The sequence below is a fragment of the Chiroxiphia lanceolata genome, chromosome 5 (assembly GCF_009829145.1).
Source record: "Chiroxiphia lanceolata isolate bChiLan1 chromosome 5, bChiLan1.pri, whole genome shotgun sequence".
In the NCBI taxonomy this organism is placed as follows: domain Eukaryota; kingdom Metazoa; phylum Chordata; class Aves; order Passeriformes; family Pipridae; genus Chiroxiphia; species Chiroxiphia lanceolata.
Genome location: NC_045641.1, coordinates 71855004 through 71870523, shown reverse-complemented (window position 1 = coordinate 71870523; position 15520 = coordinate 71855004). Strand labels below are relative to the sequence as shown.

The following is a 15520-nucleotide window of genomic DNA, read 5'->3' as shown; positions in this document are numbered from 1 at the left end:
CTTGGTCCTACCTTGAACATGTGAATTTTTTATAAGTACGTGTAAGTTGTAAGTGACCTTAGGAGAGGCATCACAAAGAATACAACCTCTGCTTTTTTAGTGAGTTAGAAAATAAAGTACACAACACAGAGCAAGAATCTAATGGTTTAATCCTGTTCCAGCAGAGCTGTGCAAACAGCTACCCAAACTGAAAAAAAAATTTGCAAGTATAGCAACACAGTTATAAAGTTTTTAATAGTTCCACTTAAATAATTCCCCTTAGGGAAAAAATAATCATACAGTGCATGATTTGTTTGAACAATGACTCTTCTCTGCAGTTTTCCTGAAGATCTTAAGGACACATGGCAGGAACAAACGTAAAGGGGATTCAGTTTGATCATAATGATCTCTAAAAATACGTATAAGCTGTGACTTCAGTAATTTCCGTAAGTAGACACTAGTATTTGGATCCAGTCAAGTATTTGTGTTTCCAAGAGCCTGAGTTAGTAATGGCAGGATGAGGCTTAATATAAAAACAAAATGTGATGTTGGAATGTTTAAGTCACCACAGACTTCATTTACCCATGTCTCTGGACAGCCCTATAAAGTAATATAACAAAGGGGTATCAGCTCCTGTGCTGTTGTGGGGATTTTTTTTCTCCTTATTTTTTTTAAAGGGAGTTTAGCAGAATACTTGGATTTTTGTGGCTTGCCAGATGAAATGAATGAAAGTTCATGGAGGTGCATATCATTGTAGTTTCTAAAAGTTGACAGTGCAAATGAAGGTCTGTCATGAACACATCTCATTGTGCCGAGGTATTACAGAATTAAGGTCACAAAATCAGTGTACTGGAATTATAGTTGGAATTAGCTAGGTTGACTTAAATCAACCTTAATCTTGAATTCATACTCTCCCTTCTTACTTAATATGTAGCAACTTCTAATGTAGGTCAAATATACATACTGTGGGTTTATGCAAATGAGAGAATTTTCTCTTTATTAACATGCAAATGTCAGTGCCACCATGTCATATTGCTGGGTTTGAAATCTATTGCCGTGGAGGAGTGATTTGGTCTTTTTATTTATCTTTGTATTTTCCTTTATTCTTTTAAAAAATTGAAATTCCTTATAGCAGCATAACATATTCCTACATGAAAAATGCAGGGCATGGTTTCCTCTGGACACCATCACTGCCTGCCTGGGATCATTCAATCTCTATGGGGTGACTCAGGGAGTGTGTTCTCCCCAGCGTACCTTTTGTTTCCGATACATTCTGGGGAGCCTTGAACCCATGGGCACGGTTGTGGCGTTCCCAGCCCTTGTGGATCAGCCCACCTCCTTCCTGCTGGAGCTTTCCCAAATGTGTGGGCAGAATCCAGCCCCAGCGCTGAGTTGGGCTGGAATAAACTACTGCCGGGAGCAACCCCTGCCATTTCCCAGCATCCTTCCCGCCTTCCTGGTGTTGACACCGTGTGGTTTTGCTCCTTCCAGGTTCCAAGGCTCTGGAATATTCCAACGGCATCTTTGACTGCCAGTCCCCCACCTCCCCCTTTATGGGGGGTCTGCGGGCGCTGCACCTGGTGGAGGATTTGCGGGGATTGCTGGAGATGATGGAAGCGGATGAGAGAGAAGGACTGCGCTGCCAGATCCCAGACTCCACAGCGGAGGCTCTGATCGAGTGGCTCCAAAGTCAGATGGTACAGTCTCACCTTGTCCTACCCCCTAACAGGCTCATTTTTTGTCTTAGCTAGACTGGCTCTGCTTTATGCAGATATTAAAAAAGTTTGGAGTAAGTTTTGGGCAACCAAAGGGAAGAGATTTTGGGTTGGAGGTGCTGCTGTGGCGCCTTGGAAAAGCTGGTGCTCAAATACCTGTTGCGATGGGTTGGGCTCTACTTTCTTTGATGGGAAAATAGAGGGAGCAAAAAATATTTGGTCACTGCTGTTTCATCTCAGAGGGCTGGGGAAAGACATTTTTATAAGAATCAGATGCTTAGATGGAGGGAAAAAGTTTCTTTCAAAGGAGGGCAACCAAGATGGGGAAGGGCCTTGAGGGGAAGCCGTGTGAGGACACTGAGGGCACTTGGTGTGTTCAGCTGGAGGAGACTGAGGGGAGCCCTCACTGCAGTTACAACTTCCTTGGGAGGGGAAGAGGAGGGGCAGAGACTGAGCTCTGCTCTGTGGGGACCAGGGACAGGACCCAGGGAATGGCCTGGAGTTGTGTCAGGGAAGGTTTAAGTTGGATATTAGGAAAAGGTTCTTCCCCCAGAGGGTGGTTGGGCACTGAACAGGCTCCCCAGGGCAGTGGGCAAAGCACTAAGGCTGACAGAGCTCAAGGAGTGTTTGCGTGATACTCTCAGGCACATGTTGTGAGTCTTGGGGATGGTCCTGTGCAGGGCCAGGAGTTGGACTTGATGATCCTTGTGGGTCCCTTCCAACTTGGCATATTCTGTGAATACTTTTCACTAAAAAGCATTTTTGGCAACATGTTTTCTACAGGAACTGGTGTTATTATTGAGCTTCCTTACCTGATTCACACAGAATTGAGTGGTATAAGCTCAGCATCCCTTTAATTTGGTTTAATATGGTTTAAACCAAACCATATTTATATTTTCTGTGTTTGTGAATCAGCCAGTTTTTGTCACCTTACTTTAAAAATACACAGAAATATAACTGACAAGGCAGTTCTTTCCCCACAACTTGGTTTTTCCCAAAAAAACAAAGATTATTCAAGTGTAGGTTACCTGAACACTACCCTCGGAAATAAAATTGTGTACTTACCAAAAGGTGACTTAAACAGCATCATTTTTGAAGGAGCTGCTGATTTTGCCTCCAGGTGTCCTTTGACTTGTGACTTCTGAGCAGGGCCAAGGAGGAGTCCTTGTGTTTGTAGTCTGTGGCAAGGGTTGTGTCGTGGTGGTCCGGGTGTGTAGAGGTTTTGGGGAAGCTCCAGCACTGGAACTCAAGAAGTTGGGGTGCAGATCTGGTGAGGGCTGGGTGTGATGCAGGACTGTGGTGGCTCCGTGTTGTGTGCACTCTGTGCGTTGCCACTGTTGGGACAGACAGCCAGACAGCCACCATCGCCTGGTCCCTTCCCAGGATGGGCATCACACCCCCTAGAAAGGATTCAGTCACGCTGGAGCCATAGCTGACCTTGCAGAAAGGTGTTTTTTATCTCCACAAATGGATTTATTTCAGTGCTCAGAGGACTGCAGGGTGCAAGACTGTGTGTGCTGTGGCTGGTGCTGGGTGACCCTTCATGCCATCTACTGTCATGGGGGCTGAGCACAGCAATGTGGGGACAGATGGGGGCCTGGGACTCATTTCTTGCAGAAAGGTTTGAGGGGAGAGCCTTCTTTTTCTGGTTTTTTGTTTGTTTGGTTTTTTTCCCTTTGCTTTGAAAATGCCTGAAACTTAATGAAGCATGTGGGAACTTTCCCACTGTCTCCAGTGGGATTTGGACCTCGCCTCCACTGTCAAAGTGTGGCAGCCAACACTGAGATCAGGAGGAGGAGATGGGAGTGACGTTAGAGTCAGATCTTTAAAACACACAGAGTTCCTGCCAACATCAGCATTTCCTTCCTGCCTAACGAACAGCAGTGAACATTGCTGTAACTAGTCTGTGTGGAGCAGAAACTGAGGGACATAACAGGTTGCATGCAAGTATGGCCTTTATAAATCAAAAAAATGCCAAATAAACAGTCTGGGAAGGCGAACATTTTTCCATGGTGTTCAGAGTAATCTGTAGTCCACGATCAGTGATGCTGATCCACTTTGGGGTAAAGGGGCCCAGCAACGTGGCTGGAGGCTGCAGTGCCTGCTGAGATTAATAAGGTGTGGCCTCTTGTGATGGCAAATGTGTGAGTTAGGGATGCCTGGCTGTTGGGAGCTGGAATGAGGTCCTTCAGACCCGTGTGATGTGGAATCACCACATGGCAATGAGACAGCGATGGATTTTTACTGCATCCATGGGCTGAGTGGGAGGGGAAGGGCTTTATTATACCATTCAGTTTAGTGTGTCTCAACCACTGGGGAAGATGTGCAGGGGTTATGAGTACCAGAGATTGCAGAAAATTCCATCAATGCCTCAGTTATTCCTCAGTCTGCCTCAAATTATTCCCCTGTATTCTCTGGCGTCCTCGAAGCCCCTGGGAGGAAAGACTAAACGTTCTACTTATACTGTGCTACAACCACAGGATTTGCAGGTGTCTCCAGTGTTGCCTGTCCCTGTCTCAGCAGGAAGGTGTTTAGATTGATATTAGGAAAAGGTTCTTTCCCCAGAGGGTGGTTGGGCACTGAACAAGCTCCTCAGGGCAGTGAGCACAGCACCAAGGCTGCCAGAGCTCAAGGAGCGTTTGGACACCACTCTCAGGCACATGGTGTGACTCTTGGGGTGTCCTGTGCAGGGCCAGGAGTTGGACTTGATGATCCTTGTGGGTCCCCTACAACTCAGCATATTCTGTGATTCTGTGAATGATTTGCAGGAAGGTTTTTTGCAACTATGCCCATCCTTACCGAGAAGGGAAGACATTTCCTTTGTTTGAAACTCGTTTAATCCTCCACTGGGCTATTCCAAGCTGCTGGAACTGGTGTGTGACATCCCATCCCAAGCTGTAAGCAAGCCTCTTGTGTCTCAGGGGAAAACAAAAATAGTGTTTGCTGCTTCCAAACACTGTGTCACAAGAGAAAAATCCTCTCCTGGCCCTGCAGGGAAACCGCTGGTGCCCGAGTTGGGAAAAGGAGATGACAGCAGTCTCCCAAAGTTGCTTCTGTAAAATGGGGCATAGCACTCAGTTCTACCATGCCAGGATAGGCTGCCCTGTGTCCCTGAACTGCTTCCTTTGTGCTCCTCTAAATGTATCAGGGAAGTCTGTGCCCCTTCAAAAGGGCCAATGAGTTAAAACGCCTCATGCTGATTTATTTTTCTTTAACTGGCGGGTGCCAGGTGGCCACATGACACCAGAGGACACAGACAGTGCCTCGGCATCTGGCGGAGCTCTTTCAAGAGAATCCATGGGCTAGTGCCCATGGGGAGCTCGGAAAAGTTGTACATGCAACTCTCTGCTGCTCAAGTGAGGCAGTTTAACCATAACCTGTCGTTCCAGCTCAAAACTGACCTCTGGGCTGCTGAAACCCTGCTCGCGTCTCCATGTGCGCATGGAAGTCACATGAGTGTCAGGGATAAAATTACAAACAAGGACATTTGTTCCAAGTCTGGAAAGGGGCTGAGGCCTTTTCAAAGCTCAGACACTCTGCCTTTCCTGGGGACCAGACCTGTAATCCATAGCCAGGCCATCACTGTTGCAGAGTTCTGGAGATTTTTCAGAATTCTCTTGTTCAGCAGAAATATTTAGTGTATTCCAGTGTGTGCTTGAGTAAAGTGTGTGCTGTACTCTGGGAAAATGGAGCCTCTGGCTTGAACACAGACAGCAGGATCTGTAACATCATCACCACCAGCAAGACCATTTTAAATGAAGCTCCACATTTTGCAGCCCTGTTGTGTCCAGCTGGAAGTTGATAGATCTGTCTCTTGGAGGTAATTCTCAGAAATCTTGATCCCAGTCAGGAATGTTGCTCCAGTTTTCCTTCAGTTGAAACAAGAGACAGTTTTCTTGCTGGTTATTACTTTTCTTGAAAGTGTTTTGGGTTTTTTGTTTTTAATTTTTTTAAAAAATACATCTTATGCAACAGCCTTCCCAGAAAGAAGAAACCAACTGTGTCTTGTTAAAAAGAAGAGTGAAGGAAGGGAGTGGGTGGACATTCTCTTCCCACGTCTCAGAGCCATTTTCCCCAAGCTCCTGATCTGAACTTGTGTATATGGGTCCTGTTGAGTGCCTTTCCCTCTTTAAAGGATGTGCCCCTGGGATGAACGAGCCAGGATAACACTTCTTCTCAAACCCACAACAAGTGCAACTGTGGTGTTAGCTTTGGAAGTGACTTTCTGAATTTATATATACATATATATATATATATATATATATATATAAAATAATACATATTTTATTAATTCTTTTCACTCAAGAAGCAAATTTCTGAAGTTAACTGCCAAGCAAAACAAACTTTATGGCCTCCAAAGGTTTATTGAATTATATAGAATCATGGAATCATTAAGGTTGGAAAAGACCTCTGAGATGATCACCAAGTCTAACCATAGAACATATTCAACTCATCAGAAGATTAATTTAAGCTGTAGGATCCAGAGTGGCTTGTGCAATCCAGAGTGTTGCTGCTGTCTCACAGACCAGCTTCAGATTTGGACATTCTTTCAACAAATCGGTTCTTCCAGGCGGTGACTGGGAGTAGTGAGAGTTAATAGGAGGGAATATTAGCTTTTAGAGAGAAATCTTCCTTGTGGATGAACATGGCTTGTAATCTTACTGAGGTATGTTGACCTGTTTGGGCAGCAGGGTGGTTCCCCAGTGGAGGAAGCGGTTTGGTTAGCCAGAAATCATCTCATATTTCTTATTCATGGAAAATCATAGAATCATAGAATCAGACGGGTTGGAAAGGACCTCTGAGATCATCAAGTCCAACCCTTGATCCACTACCACCACAGTTGCTAGACCATGGCACTAAGTGCCACGTCCAGCCTCATCATCCGTCCCTCCAGGGACGGAGAATCCACCACTTCCCTGGACAACCCATTCCAATGGCTGATTACCCTCTCTGTAAAGAATTTCTTTCTAATGTCTAACCTAAACCTCCCCTGGTGCAGCTTAAGGCCATGCCCTCTTGTCTTACTGCTGGTTACCTGGGAGAAGAGACCAACCCCCACCTGCCTACAACCTCCTCTCAGGTAGTTGTACAGAGCGATGAGGTCTCCCCCGAGCCTTCTCTTCTCAAGGCTAAACAACCCCAGCTCCCTCAGCCTCTCCTCATAGGACTTGTGCTCCAGTCCCTTCACCAGCCTCGTTGCCCTTCTCTGCACCTGCTCCAGCACCTCAACATCTTTCCTGAACTGAGAGGCCCAGAACTGGACACAGTACTCCAGGTGAGGCCTCACCAGCGCTGAGTACAGGGGCAGAATCACTTCCCTGATCCTGCTGGCCACACTGTTCCTGATACAGGCCAGGATGCCATTGGCCTTCTTGGCCACCTGGGCACACTGCTGGCTCATGTTCAGCCTCCTGTCAATCAGCACTCCCAGGTCCCTTTCTGCCTGGCTGCTCTCCAGCCACTCTGTCCCCAGCCTGTAGCGCTGCAGGGGGTTGTTGTGGCCAAAGTGCAGGGCCCGGCACTTGTCCTTGTTGAACCTCATCCCATTGGAACCAGCCCAACTCTCCAGCCTATCCAGGTCCCTCTGCAGAGCCTCCTGCCTTCCAGCAGGTCGACACTCCCTCCCAACTTGGTGTCGTCTGCAAATTTGCTAATGATGGACTCAATCCCCTCATCTAAATCATCGATAAAGATATTAAACAGAACTGGGCCCAACACTGATCCCTGGGGGACACCACTGGTGACCGGCCGCCAGCTGGATGCAGCCCCGTTCACCAGCACTCTCTGGGCCCGGCCCTCCAGCCAGTTCCTAACCCAGCACAGAGTGGCCCTGTCCAAGCCATGGGCTGCCAGTTTTTTCAGGAGTATATTATGGGAGACAGTGTCAAAGGCTTTGCTGAAGTCCAGATAGACTACATCCACAGCCTTCCCCTCATCCACCAGGCGGGTCATCTGATTGTAGAAGGAGATCAGATTGGTCAGACAGGACCTGCCCTTCCTAAACCCGTGCTGGCTGGGTCTGATCCCTTGTCCATCCTGTAGGTGCTGTGTGATTGCACCCAGGATGATCTGCTCCATAACCTTGCCAGGCACTGAGGTCAGACTGACAGGCCTGTAGTTTCCTGGGTACTCCTTCCGGCCCTTTTTGTGGATTGGTGTGACATTTGCCAGCTTCCAATCATCTGGGACCTCCCCAGTGAGCCAGGACTGTTGGTAAATGATGGAGAGCGGCTTGGCGAGCTCTTCCGCCAGCTCCCTCATCACCCTTGGGTGGATCCCATCTGGTCCCATAGACTTGTGAGGATCCAAGTGGCTCAGCAGGTCGCTGATTGTTTCCTCCTTGATTACGGGGTACTATTCAGCTTCATATTCCTATCTACATGCTCCAGAAGCCAGCTGTCCTCAGAGAGACCTGTCCTATTGTTGAAGACTGAGGTAAAGAAGGTGTTAAATACCTCAGCCTTTTCCTCATCTTTAATAACTATGTTCCCCCCCGTGTTCACTAAAGAATGGAGGTTTTCCTTGTCCCTCTTTTTGCTACTGATGTATCTAAAGAAAGACTTTTTATTTTCCTTAACAGAAGTGGCAAGATTGAGTTCAAATCTTGCCTTCATCTCTCTGATTTTCTTTCTACATGACCTAACTAAATTCCTGAACTCTTCCTGAGTAGCCAGTCCTTTTTTCCATAATCGGTAGGCTCTCTTTTTCATCTTAATTTCCCTCAAGATCTCCCTGTTCAGCCAGGCTGGCTGTCTTCCCTGCCGGCTTGCCTTTCGGCAGACTGGGACAGCCTGCTCTTGTGCATTTAAGACTTCCTTCTTGAAGTATGTCCATCCCTCCTGGACCCCTTTGTTTTCAAGGGCTGTTTCCCACAGTACCCTCTGAACCAGTCTCTTGAACAGGCTGAAATCTGCCCTCCCGAAGTCCAGCGTAGAGGTTTTATTGATGGCCCTTCTTGCATCCCTGAGTATTGAGAATTCTATTATTTCATGGTCACTGTGTCCCAGACGGCCTCTGACCACCACATCTCCCACCAGCCCCTCTCTGTTTGTGAACAGCAGGTCTAGCAGGGCCCCATCCCTGGTAGGCTCATTTACCAGCTGGAGCAGGAAATTGTCTTCTATACACTCTAGGAATCTCCTAGACTGCCTCTTCTCCGCTGTGTGGAGTTCCCAGCAGACATCCGGCAGGTTAAAGTCACCCACAAGAACAAGGGCTGACGATTTTGAGACATCTGCCAGCTGCTTGTAGAAAAATTCATCATCCTCATCATCCTGGTTGGGTGGTCTGTCAGCCTTGTTGGCCTTCCCCCTGATTTTGATCCACAGGCACTCAACCTTATTGTTACTGACTTCAAGTTCTAGAGAGTCAAGAGACTCTCTAACATACAGAGCCACCCCTCCACCTCTCCTACCTTGCCTGTCCTTCTGAAGAGCCTGTAGCCATCCATGGCGGCACTCCAGTCTCATCTTCAAACCAAAGTGTGTTGTTTGGTGTGGGTGTACAGTACAGTCATATGGTTCAGCTTCTGCTGCTGTTGGGTTTAGCTATCAAAAGGTCCTATAGTAATGTGTGGCACATGGGTGTTTACCACCAAATACCTGAGATCCCTTCCCAAGTTTGCAGTATGAAAGGAGTCTTGTGATACTGTCTCAGCCTGTCATCATAAATTCCCTGCCAGCAATACTTTCTGTGAGAGATGTACCTCTCAAAGTTCTTGAAACACAGGACCCTGCTTCTTGTTCTTCATCAAGACTGGTGTGTTTTTTAACTCTGGAAGATGATACAGGCTCATTTATAGCACATTGTGGCATGGCATCTTCATGCATCGTGGATGAGTTCGTCAGCAAGAACAACCCATGCAGCCCTGATGGCAGGGCGGTCAAAAATCACCATTCCCAATCCAAAATGCATCAGTGTGGCTTAAAAAGCACAGCTTCTGCTCCTCTTCTGCTCTGCTGATTTATTCTGGGTTACTCACTATTCATACTTTTGAGATTTTTATCTCTCAGTGGTAGTTTTAAATATTTCTTTCCAATTATAAAAGCTGTGTTTTTTTGAGATAATCACAGGACTCCCCAAGTTGGGCTCTGTGATAAAATATATTAAGGACTTTTTATGCTGCTACTGTTACTGGGTCAGTTGAAACTTGAACCTGAGGACAGAGGTTGGTTGTTATTGTTGCATTTTACGTCATTCTTAAGTATGATATAAACTTGAGACCAAGCCACTCGTGAGACCTGGGACAGCTGAGTCAACCTTTTCCTTCCATTTTTTTCTTGGCATTTACAAGTGAATTAATTACATGTGTCCTTCCAGCTTTTTACAATTAATAGCCCATCAAGAAAAGAAAGCTCCCTTCTATCCACTTTGTAGTCAGGTGGAGGGATGGGAATTGCTCTTCGGGGTCGGATGGTTTCCGCGGGGCCGGGAGGAGCAGAGGAGGGGATGATGCTGACAAGGAGAGAGGGTGGTGCCACCTGCGTGGGGCTGTCCTTGCTCCCAGGTCAGGTTTACACTGCTCTGCACCTCCCTGCCTTGCTGCGTCGGGATGCGGGTTGGAAGAGTTCCTTGCCGGGCTTTGATGTGTTAATTCCCCAGAGCTGCTCGCTCCGCCTGAGGAGCGCTGCTGCTTCACGGGCTCCGCTTCCCACATCTCCCACTCTGCCGCTGTTCGCCTCCATCCCGGGTTAGGCGGGGGAACCTGAATCGCTTCACCTCTCCCTCGGCTCGGGGGAGCCCTGACGGCGCCGGGTCTGCGGGTCCCTGCTTCGGCTTATCCCTACAGCCCCCGGCGTCCTTGGATGCATGAAAACAGTCATGACCAGCATGGAGTACAGCTGGGACATTCACGGGCACTGCGTGTGGCTAAATAAGGTAAGGAGCTCCGTGTTTGTTCTGGCTCCTGCATTTCTCCCAGTGACAAGCCATAGCTAGGCAATGCTGGGAATGGGCATTTCATCCTCCTCTTGGATCAGGCACCAGCTGTGCTGCTGTTGAGGAAAAGGAATATTGTGACACGATTTCATCTTCCCTGTTCAATATTCATATTTACAAAATGTTTCAGGTAAATATCTCAGAGTGAAGGGCTTTCTTAAGCTGTTTGTCTTTCAGAATTCACTTTTATTGTAGTGAAGGCTTTAAAATATAACGTGGGGGTGGGGGGGTTGAGAGGGTTTGTGGTTTTTTTTTTTTCCCCCTTCTCATTCTGTAAGGAGGAACTAAGGTGTAAACCTTAGGAAAAGCTTAGCAGCAGATCTGCCTGTCTGCTTCCAGAGCATGTGCAAATATTCAGAGGGATGAGCAGGGAGCGTGAAATGCGGGAGATGCCAGTTTGTGGGGGTCCCACACAAACTGGTTAAACGCTGATGAATTGTGCTCAGACCAGTATAAATGTAGGACAGAAACAATGCTTACAGAGGGTAAAGCTGTCACGGCTCTGTATCTGAATACTTTGCTTGGAAAACCTGGAGGCTCTTCCTGTGGCACACAAAATGATGTTGAGGTAGCTGGGGCTGGAGGAACCCCTTTGCAAGGGACTCTCTAAGGCTGAGGGAACAAGCATAACAGCAGCAGCTTTGTTTAACTAAGCATAGGTAATGTGTATTATAATGATGTGAACAATGTAAGCATGTTGATGAGCTCTAATTTAACTCCAGATGGTCAGGGAAGAGGTGTCAGGGACAGCTCACTTGCCCAACTGTTGACTTGCCTGTGGTGGTCCAAGCAGTCAGTGCAATCTGCTGCACAAGGAAATGATGCTGTGGAGTGGCAGCTCCTTGTATACAAATCAAACTGCACATACAGCAAGAGCACTGTGATTTGTGCTGCTTATTTCTCTCCTCCAAAGCAGGAGAGAAAATGAAGGGAAATGAGGGTATCAGCTGTAGTAGGCTAAAAATGACACTTATTTTTGAAAGGAGAATTCAGCAATGGAGAGGAAATGGATTTTTTTTTTTTATTGGGAGGTTTAAACCAGCAGCCATTAGAAACTTCCATGCAGTTTGGAATGCTTACTCACTTCCAGGGAAAAAGGATTAAAGAATGAAGGCAGGCAAGCTGTGAAAGTTTGGTAATGCATCTACTTACTCCAGGAATAATACCCTCCAGAGCAGCGTGGATTTTTACACTTAGATGATTACAGACAAAGCTTCCACACGTGTTTAATGGATTAGCCATGGATTGATCTTGCAGAGTTTCTAAGTGCACCGGGTCTGATCTTATAAGGCATTTTAAGTAAATACTTAACCTCAAACTTCTGTGAAGCCTCAGTGGCATTTTGACAACTGTTCTTTTGTTTTTAGGATTACAATCTGTATTGGTAAATCTGCTTTCTCTTTCCATACAATGTTTTGCTGTTAATCCCTAAATGGAAAACACATGCAAAGTCCAACTGCTTAATTGAAGATAGATTTGAAGTTGCTGATGAAAGAAGCCTTCTTTGGAAAATAGAAAGCTTTTCTTACACAACTCATAAACTATGTTAATCCTGTATTGACTTAAATGATACAAATTTGATCCAGAACTACCAAGTGCCCCAAATATGCTGTTGAATCAAATATTTACTTTTCCTTTTTGCTTCTCTTATTCTTTTTTTCTCCCCCAAAGTGAAGCCATTGCTCTGCAGGGTGAGTAGTTGCCAGGCTAAGTCCCAGGGGGAGGATGCAGGTTCCCAGGTGGAGAGACACTTCTGAAGGACACACTGAGTGTTGCTCACCTAGGTTTTGCACACACCAGGTCTCTTGGCATCTTTCAGACTTTTCTGTGTCCACTTCCTTGCTGTTAAGGCTCCATTCACCTCATCTCCTCATGCACTTCTTTCTCATATTCAGTGTTTGGGCATCTTCCCTCTCCATTTCTCTTCAGTCCCACTCACTGCCATCATTACTCTGTTCTTCTTTTCGTATATTTCATTTCCCTTCTTCCTTTCTCATTTGTCTGGGAAGAATATCATGCCAGGAATCAACTTTTTACCTCAGACAGTGCAGAGCAGTCTGAGGAAGGCATCTGTCCATTGCCTGCAGGTCTCTGGTCTCCACACCACCCTGGGAGGTGCTAGGGCTGCTGCTCTTGGAAATAGCTGCCATGGTCTTTTTGTGTCATCTTTTTCTCCACTGAAACCAAAGTTGGTGACTTTCTTTCCTTCTTGTACCTAAAATGGAGAGTCAGTCCTATCTTTCAGAAGTTAAAACAGTTCAGGCAAAAAGCCAACTGCTCCTGGGTTGTACACAAGGTTTTCTGGTTTTGGTCTGCTTTTATGCAGGTTTTAGAAAATATTTCTGGCAACAGCCACAAAAGTGATCTTTGCCTCCAGTGCACACAGCTTGCAAAACTAAGACATCTCTGCAAGGTTTCTCCTAGAAAAAAGATGAACTGCCCTCAGCATTTGACAGGGCAAGAGGAAATGGCCTCAAGTTGCACCAGGGGAGGTTTAGGTCAGATATTATGAAAAATTTTCTTCCCTGAAAGGGGAAAATTGCAACAGGCTGCCCAGGGAGGTGGTGAAGTCAGCATCCCTGGGAGGATGTAAAACACATGTGAATATGACTCTTGAGGACATTGTTTAGTGGTGAACGTGGTCCTGGGTTGATGGTTGGACTTGATGATCTTGGAGGTATTTTCCAGCTTAAACTAGTCTATGATTATTTAAGCCCTTTTATTTGGCTTTGAGCGAGAACAGCTTTTGCTCCTGTGCTGTTTGGGGTTTCCTTCTCCCTCTTTCTGATGTCAATGCACAGCTCTGGCTTGAGCTGTCCCTCTCCAAACACTCCTGTTTTAAAGCCAAGTGCGACGTGCTGAGCAAAGCAGATTTTTGTGTCAGAAATGTGAAGGGAGTTTAGCAACAAAGGTGTCTTGGCAAGATGCTGAGCACAATGACTAACATTATGCTTTAACACCTCGTTGGTTTTCACAGCATTGTAAAGACATTTTCATCGTAGTGTGAAACCAAGACCTCCCTCCCCACATTTTCTTCACGCAGCCTTTGGTTTTAGCTGATTTGCTGACTGGAGGTATCAGGAGGGTCAGTGGTTCGGGTGTTGATGTGGTGGTTGGGAGGCAGGGAGTTCAGTCCCTGTTTTGGCAAGGACTTTCTTGTTAGCCAGGGTGGAGGGGTGTCTTTGCACTTCTGCTGCCTGCAAAGAGGGATGAATACCACTCTCCTACATCAGACACACACACTGGGTTGATTAATGTGTTGTATGTTACAAAATGCAGGTGCTGTTCTTACAGAGTCTTGAGTAACGGCCTGAGATGTACTGGAGGACTTAAAAGACCTAGAGAGTAGCAAAAGTAGGCAAACCCCTCAGTTTGGTATTTCACATACAAGTCAAGTGACAAGATCTAAAGCATGAACAGCTAACAGGTTTATTTCGGAAGCTCTTTGGCTTCTTTCATCTAAATTAAAGCGTAACAAAACTGAAGATCTCACTGATCTTCAATGGCATGAGCTAAATCCTGGTAGAGGTCAGGGGGAAAATATGGCCAACTCAGATGTTTAGAGGAATTTTGCCCTGATGCTCAGTGTCTAGGTCAAGTGGCCTAGTAATGTGCTGCTAAATAATTGAGATACAGGGTCATAATTCAGATCATGATACAAGGTATTGGTACAAATTGCTAGAGAGCATTCTTTCTTAGGCTGCTTGGGTTTTCAGGGAAGACATTATGGTCACCATGTAGAAGGTATTGCTTGGGAGACACATTTGCTCCTGCTCACTGATTTAAGAGCTGCCAGGACACAACCTGATTTCTTCAGAGCATTAAGGTGAGGTCAGACACTTTTACCTCCTCCTGTTTGCTTTGTGTCTGATCTCTAAGTGGTGCTGGTGGGAGTTTTATTTGTTCAGTTTTTTAAACAAGGCAATTTCTCTCACCACCCAAGGTCAGCCATAACCTTGGGTACCCTAGAAAAGGAGTTTCAACCAGGAGGTTTCCTGAGGCATCCTTGGCAATCAGGGGAGGTGAACTGCTCCAAGGGGAGATTCCAAGCAGGAGCCAGAGGCTTGGAGCTCCTGGGTGGAGGTGGCCTCTCCAGGCAGGCTCACCAGGGCACGAGGATCATCACATATTCAGAAGGCAATCAAGGCCCCTCAACATTGGGGTGTGTCTCTGCTGGACGTCAGAGCAGCTTCTCAGACTCCTCTAAGCAATTTATGCAATGATGGCAACACGAATTTCTGTCCTGAGCCAAGATCTGATCATGGCGTGGATCACAGAGTGCTTTGAGACAGCTTTGAATATGGATAGAATAAAACCCTTCTCGCTGCTCAAGAGCACTGAAGTTATTATGAAGAAAGTTACTGATTCCTCTGAACTCTCTGATAGCATTAACATGTATTCTTGTTTCTCTTTAGCCTCAGGCAGCTTTGCAAAGAGATGTGTTTAGAGTGCAGACGTTCACCCGTACCCAGTAAGATGTGCCTGATGTAAAAAGATGTCTCTTACTGTATGTATGACTTGCAAGAAGCATAACGCACATCTTGTAGATTGTACATTTTTTTTTTCACTTGCTCAGTGTCTCAGGGTATTTGTCTCCTTGCAAGTTTGGCTTAGCGTTGTATATGGTTGAGTCCAAATTTTGTTACCAAAATGCTGAATGCACAGTAAGTGAATTTTGCAGAACTGGGTCACCAGAAGGTTCTTCGTTTTTCATCTTGAAGCCCTTGAACAATTCTTTCCTGAATGGTGTGTCCTTTGTTGACAGTATATTTGATATGTAACCCTTGGGGGGCTGGAGAATACTACAAATCTGTTCTTAAACTGTGCAGATTAAAAATACTCCCTAAGTGTGTTGATAGCATTGGATGACACTGTGGTACAATTGCTGA

At 46.1% G+C, this 15520-nt stretch overlaps 1 protein-coding gene across 20 annotated transcripts in view; it reads left to right on the top strand.

The window, feature by feature from the left end:
• PPFIBP1 (PPFIA binding protein 1) overlaps nucleotides 1-15520 on the top strand; it is a 96500-nt gene that overhangs the window by 49440 nt on the left and 31540 nt on the right. For 17 of the 20 annotated variants that reach the window (XR_004357447.1, XM_032689672.1, XM_032689671.1 and 14 more), the window contains one exon: nucleotides 1471-1676. Coding sequence is in view for 19 of the 20 variants with exons in the window: in XM_032689672.1 (XP_032545563.1) it covers nucleotides 1471-1676 (206 nt within the window). In the remaining variant the exon portion in view is untranslated. Of the gene's footprint in view, nucleotides 1-1470; nucleotides 1677-10365; nucleotides 10572-15520 lie in introns of those variants that run through there. The other 3 variants (XM_032689673.1, XM_032689674.1, XM_032689675.1) reach the window with 3 other exon arrangements.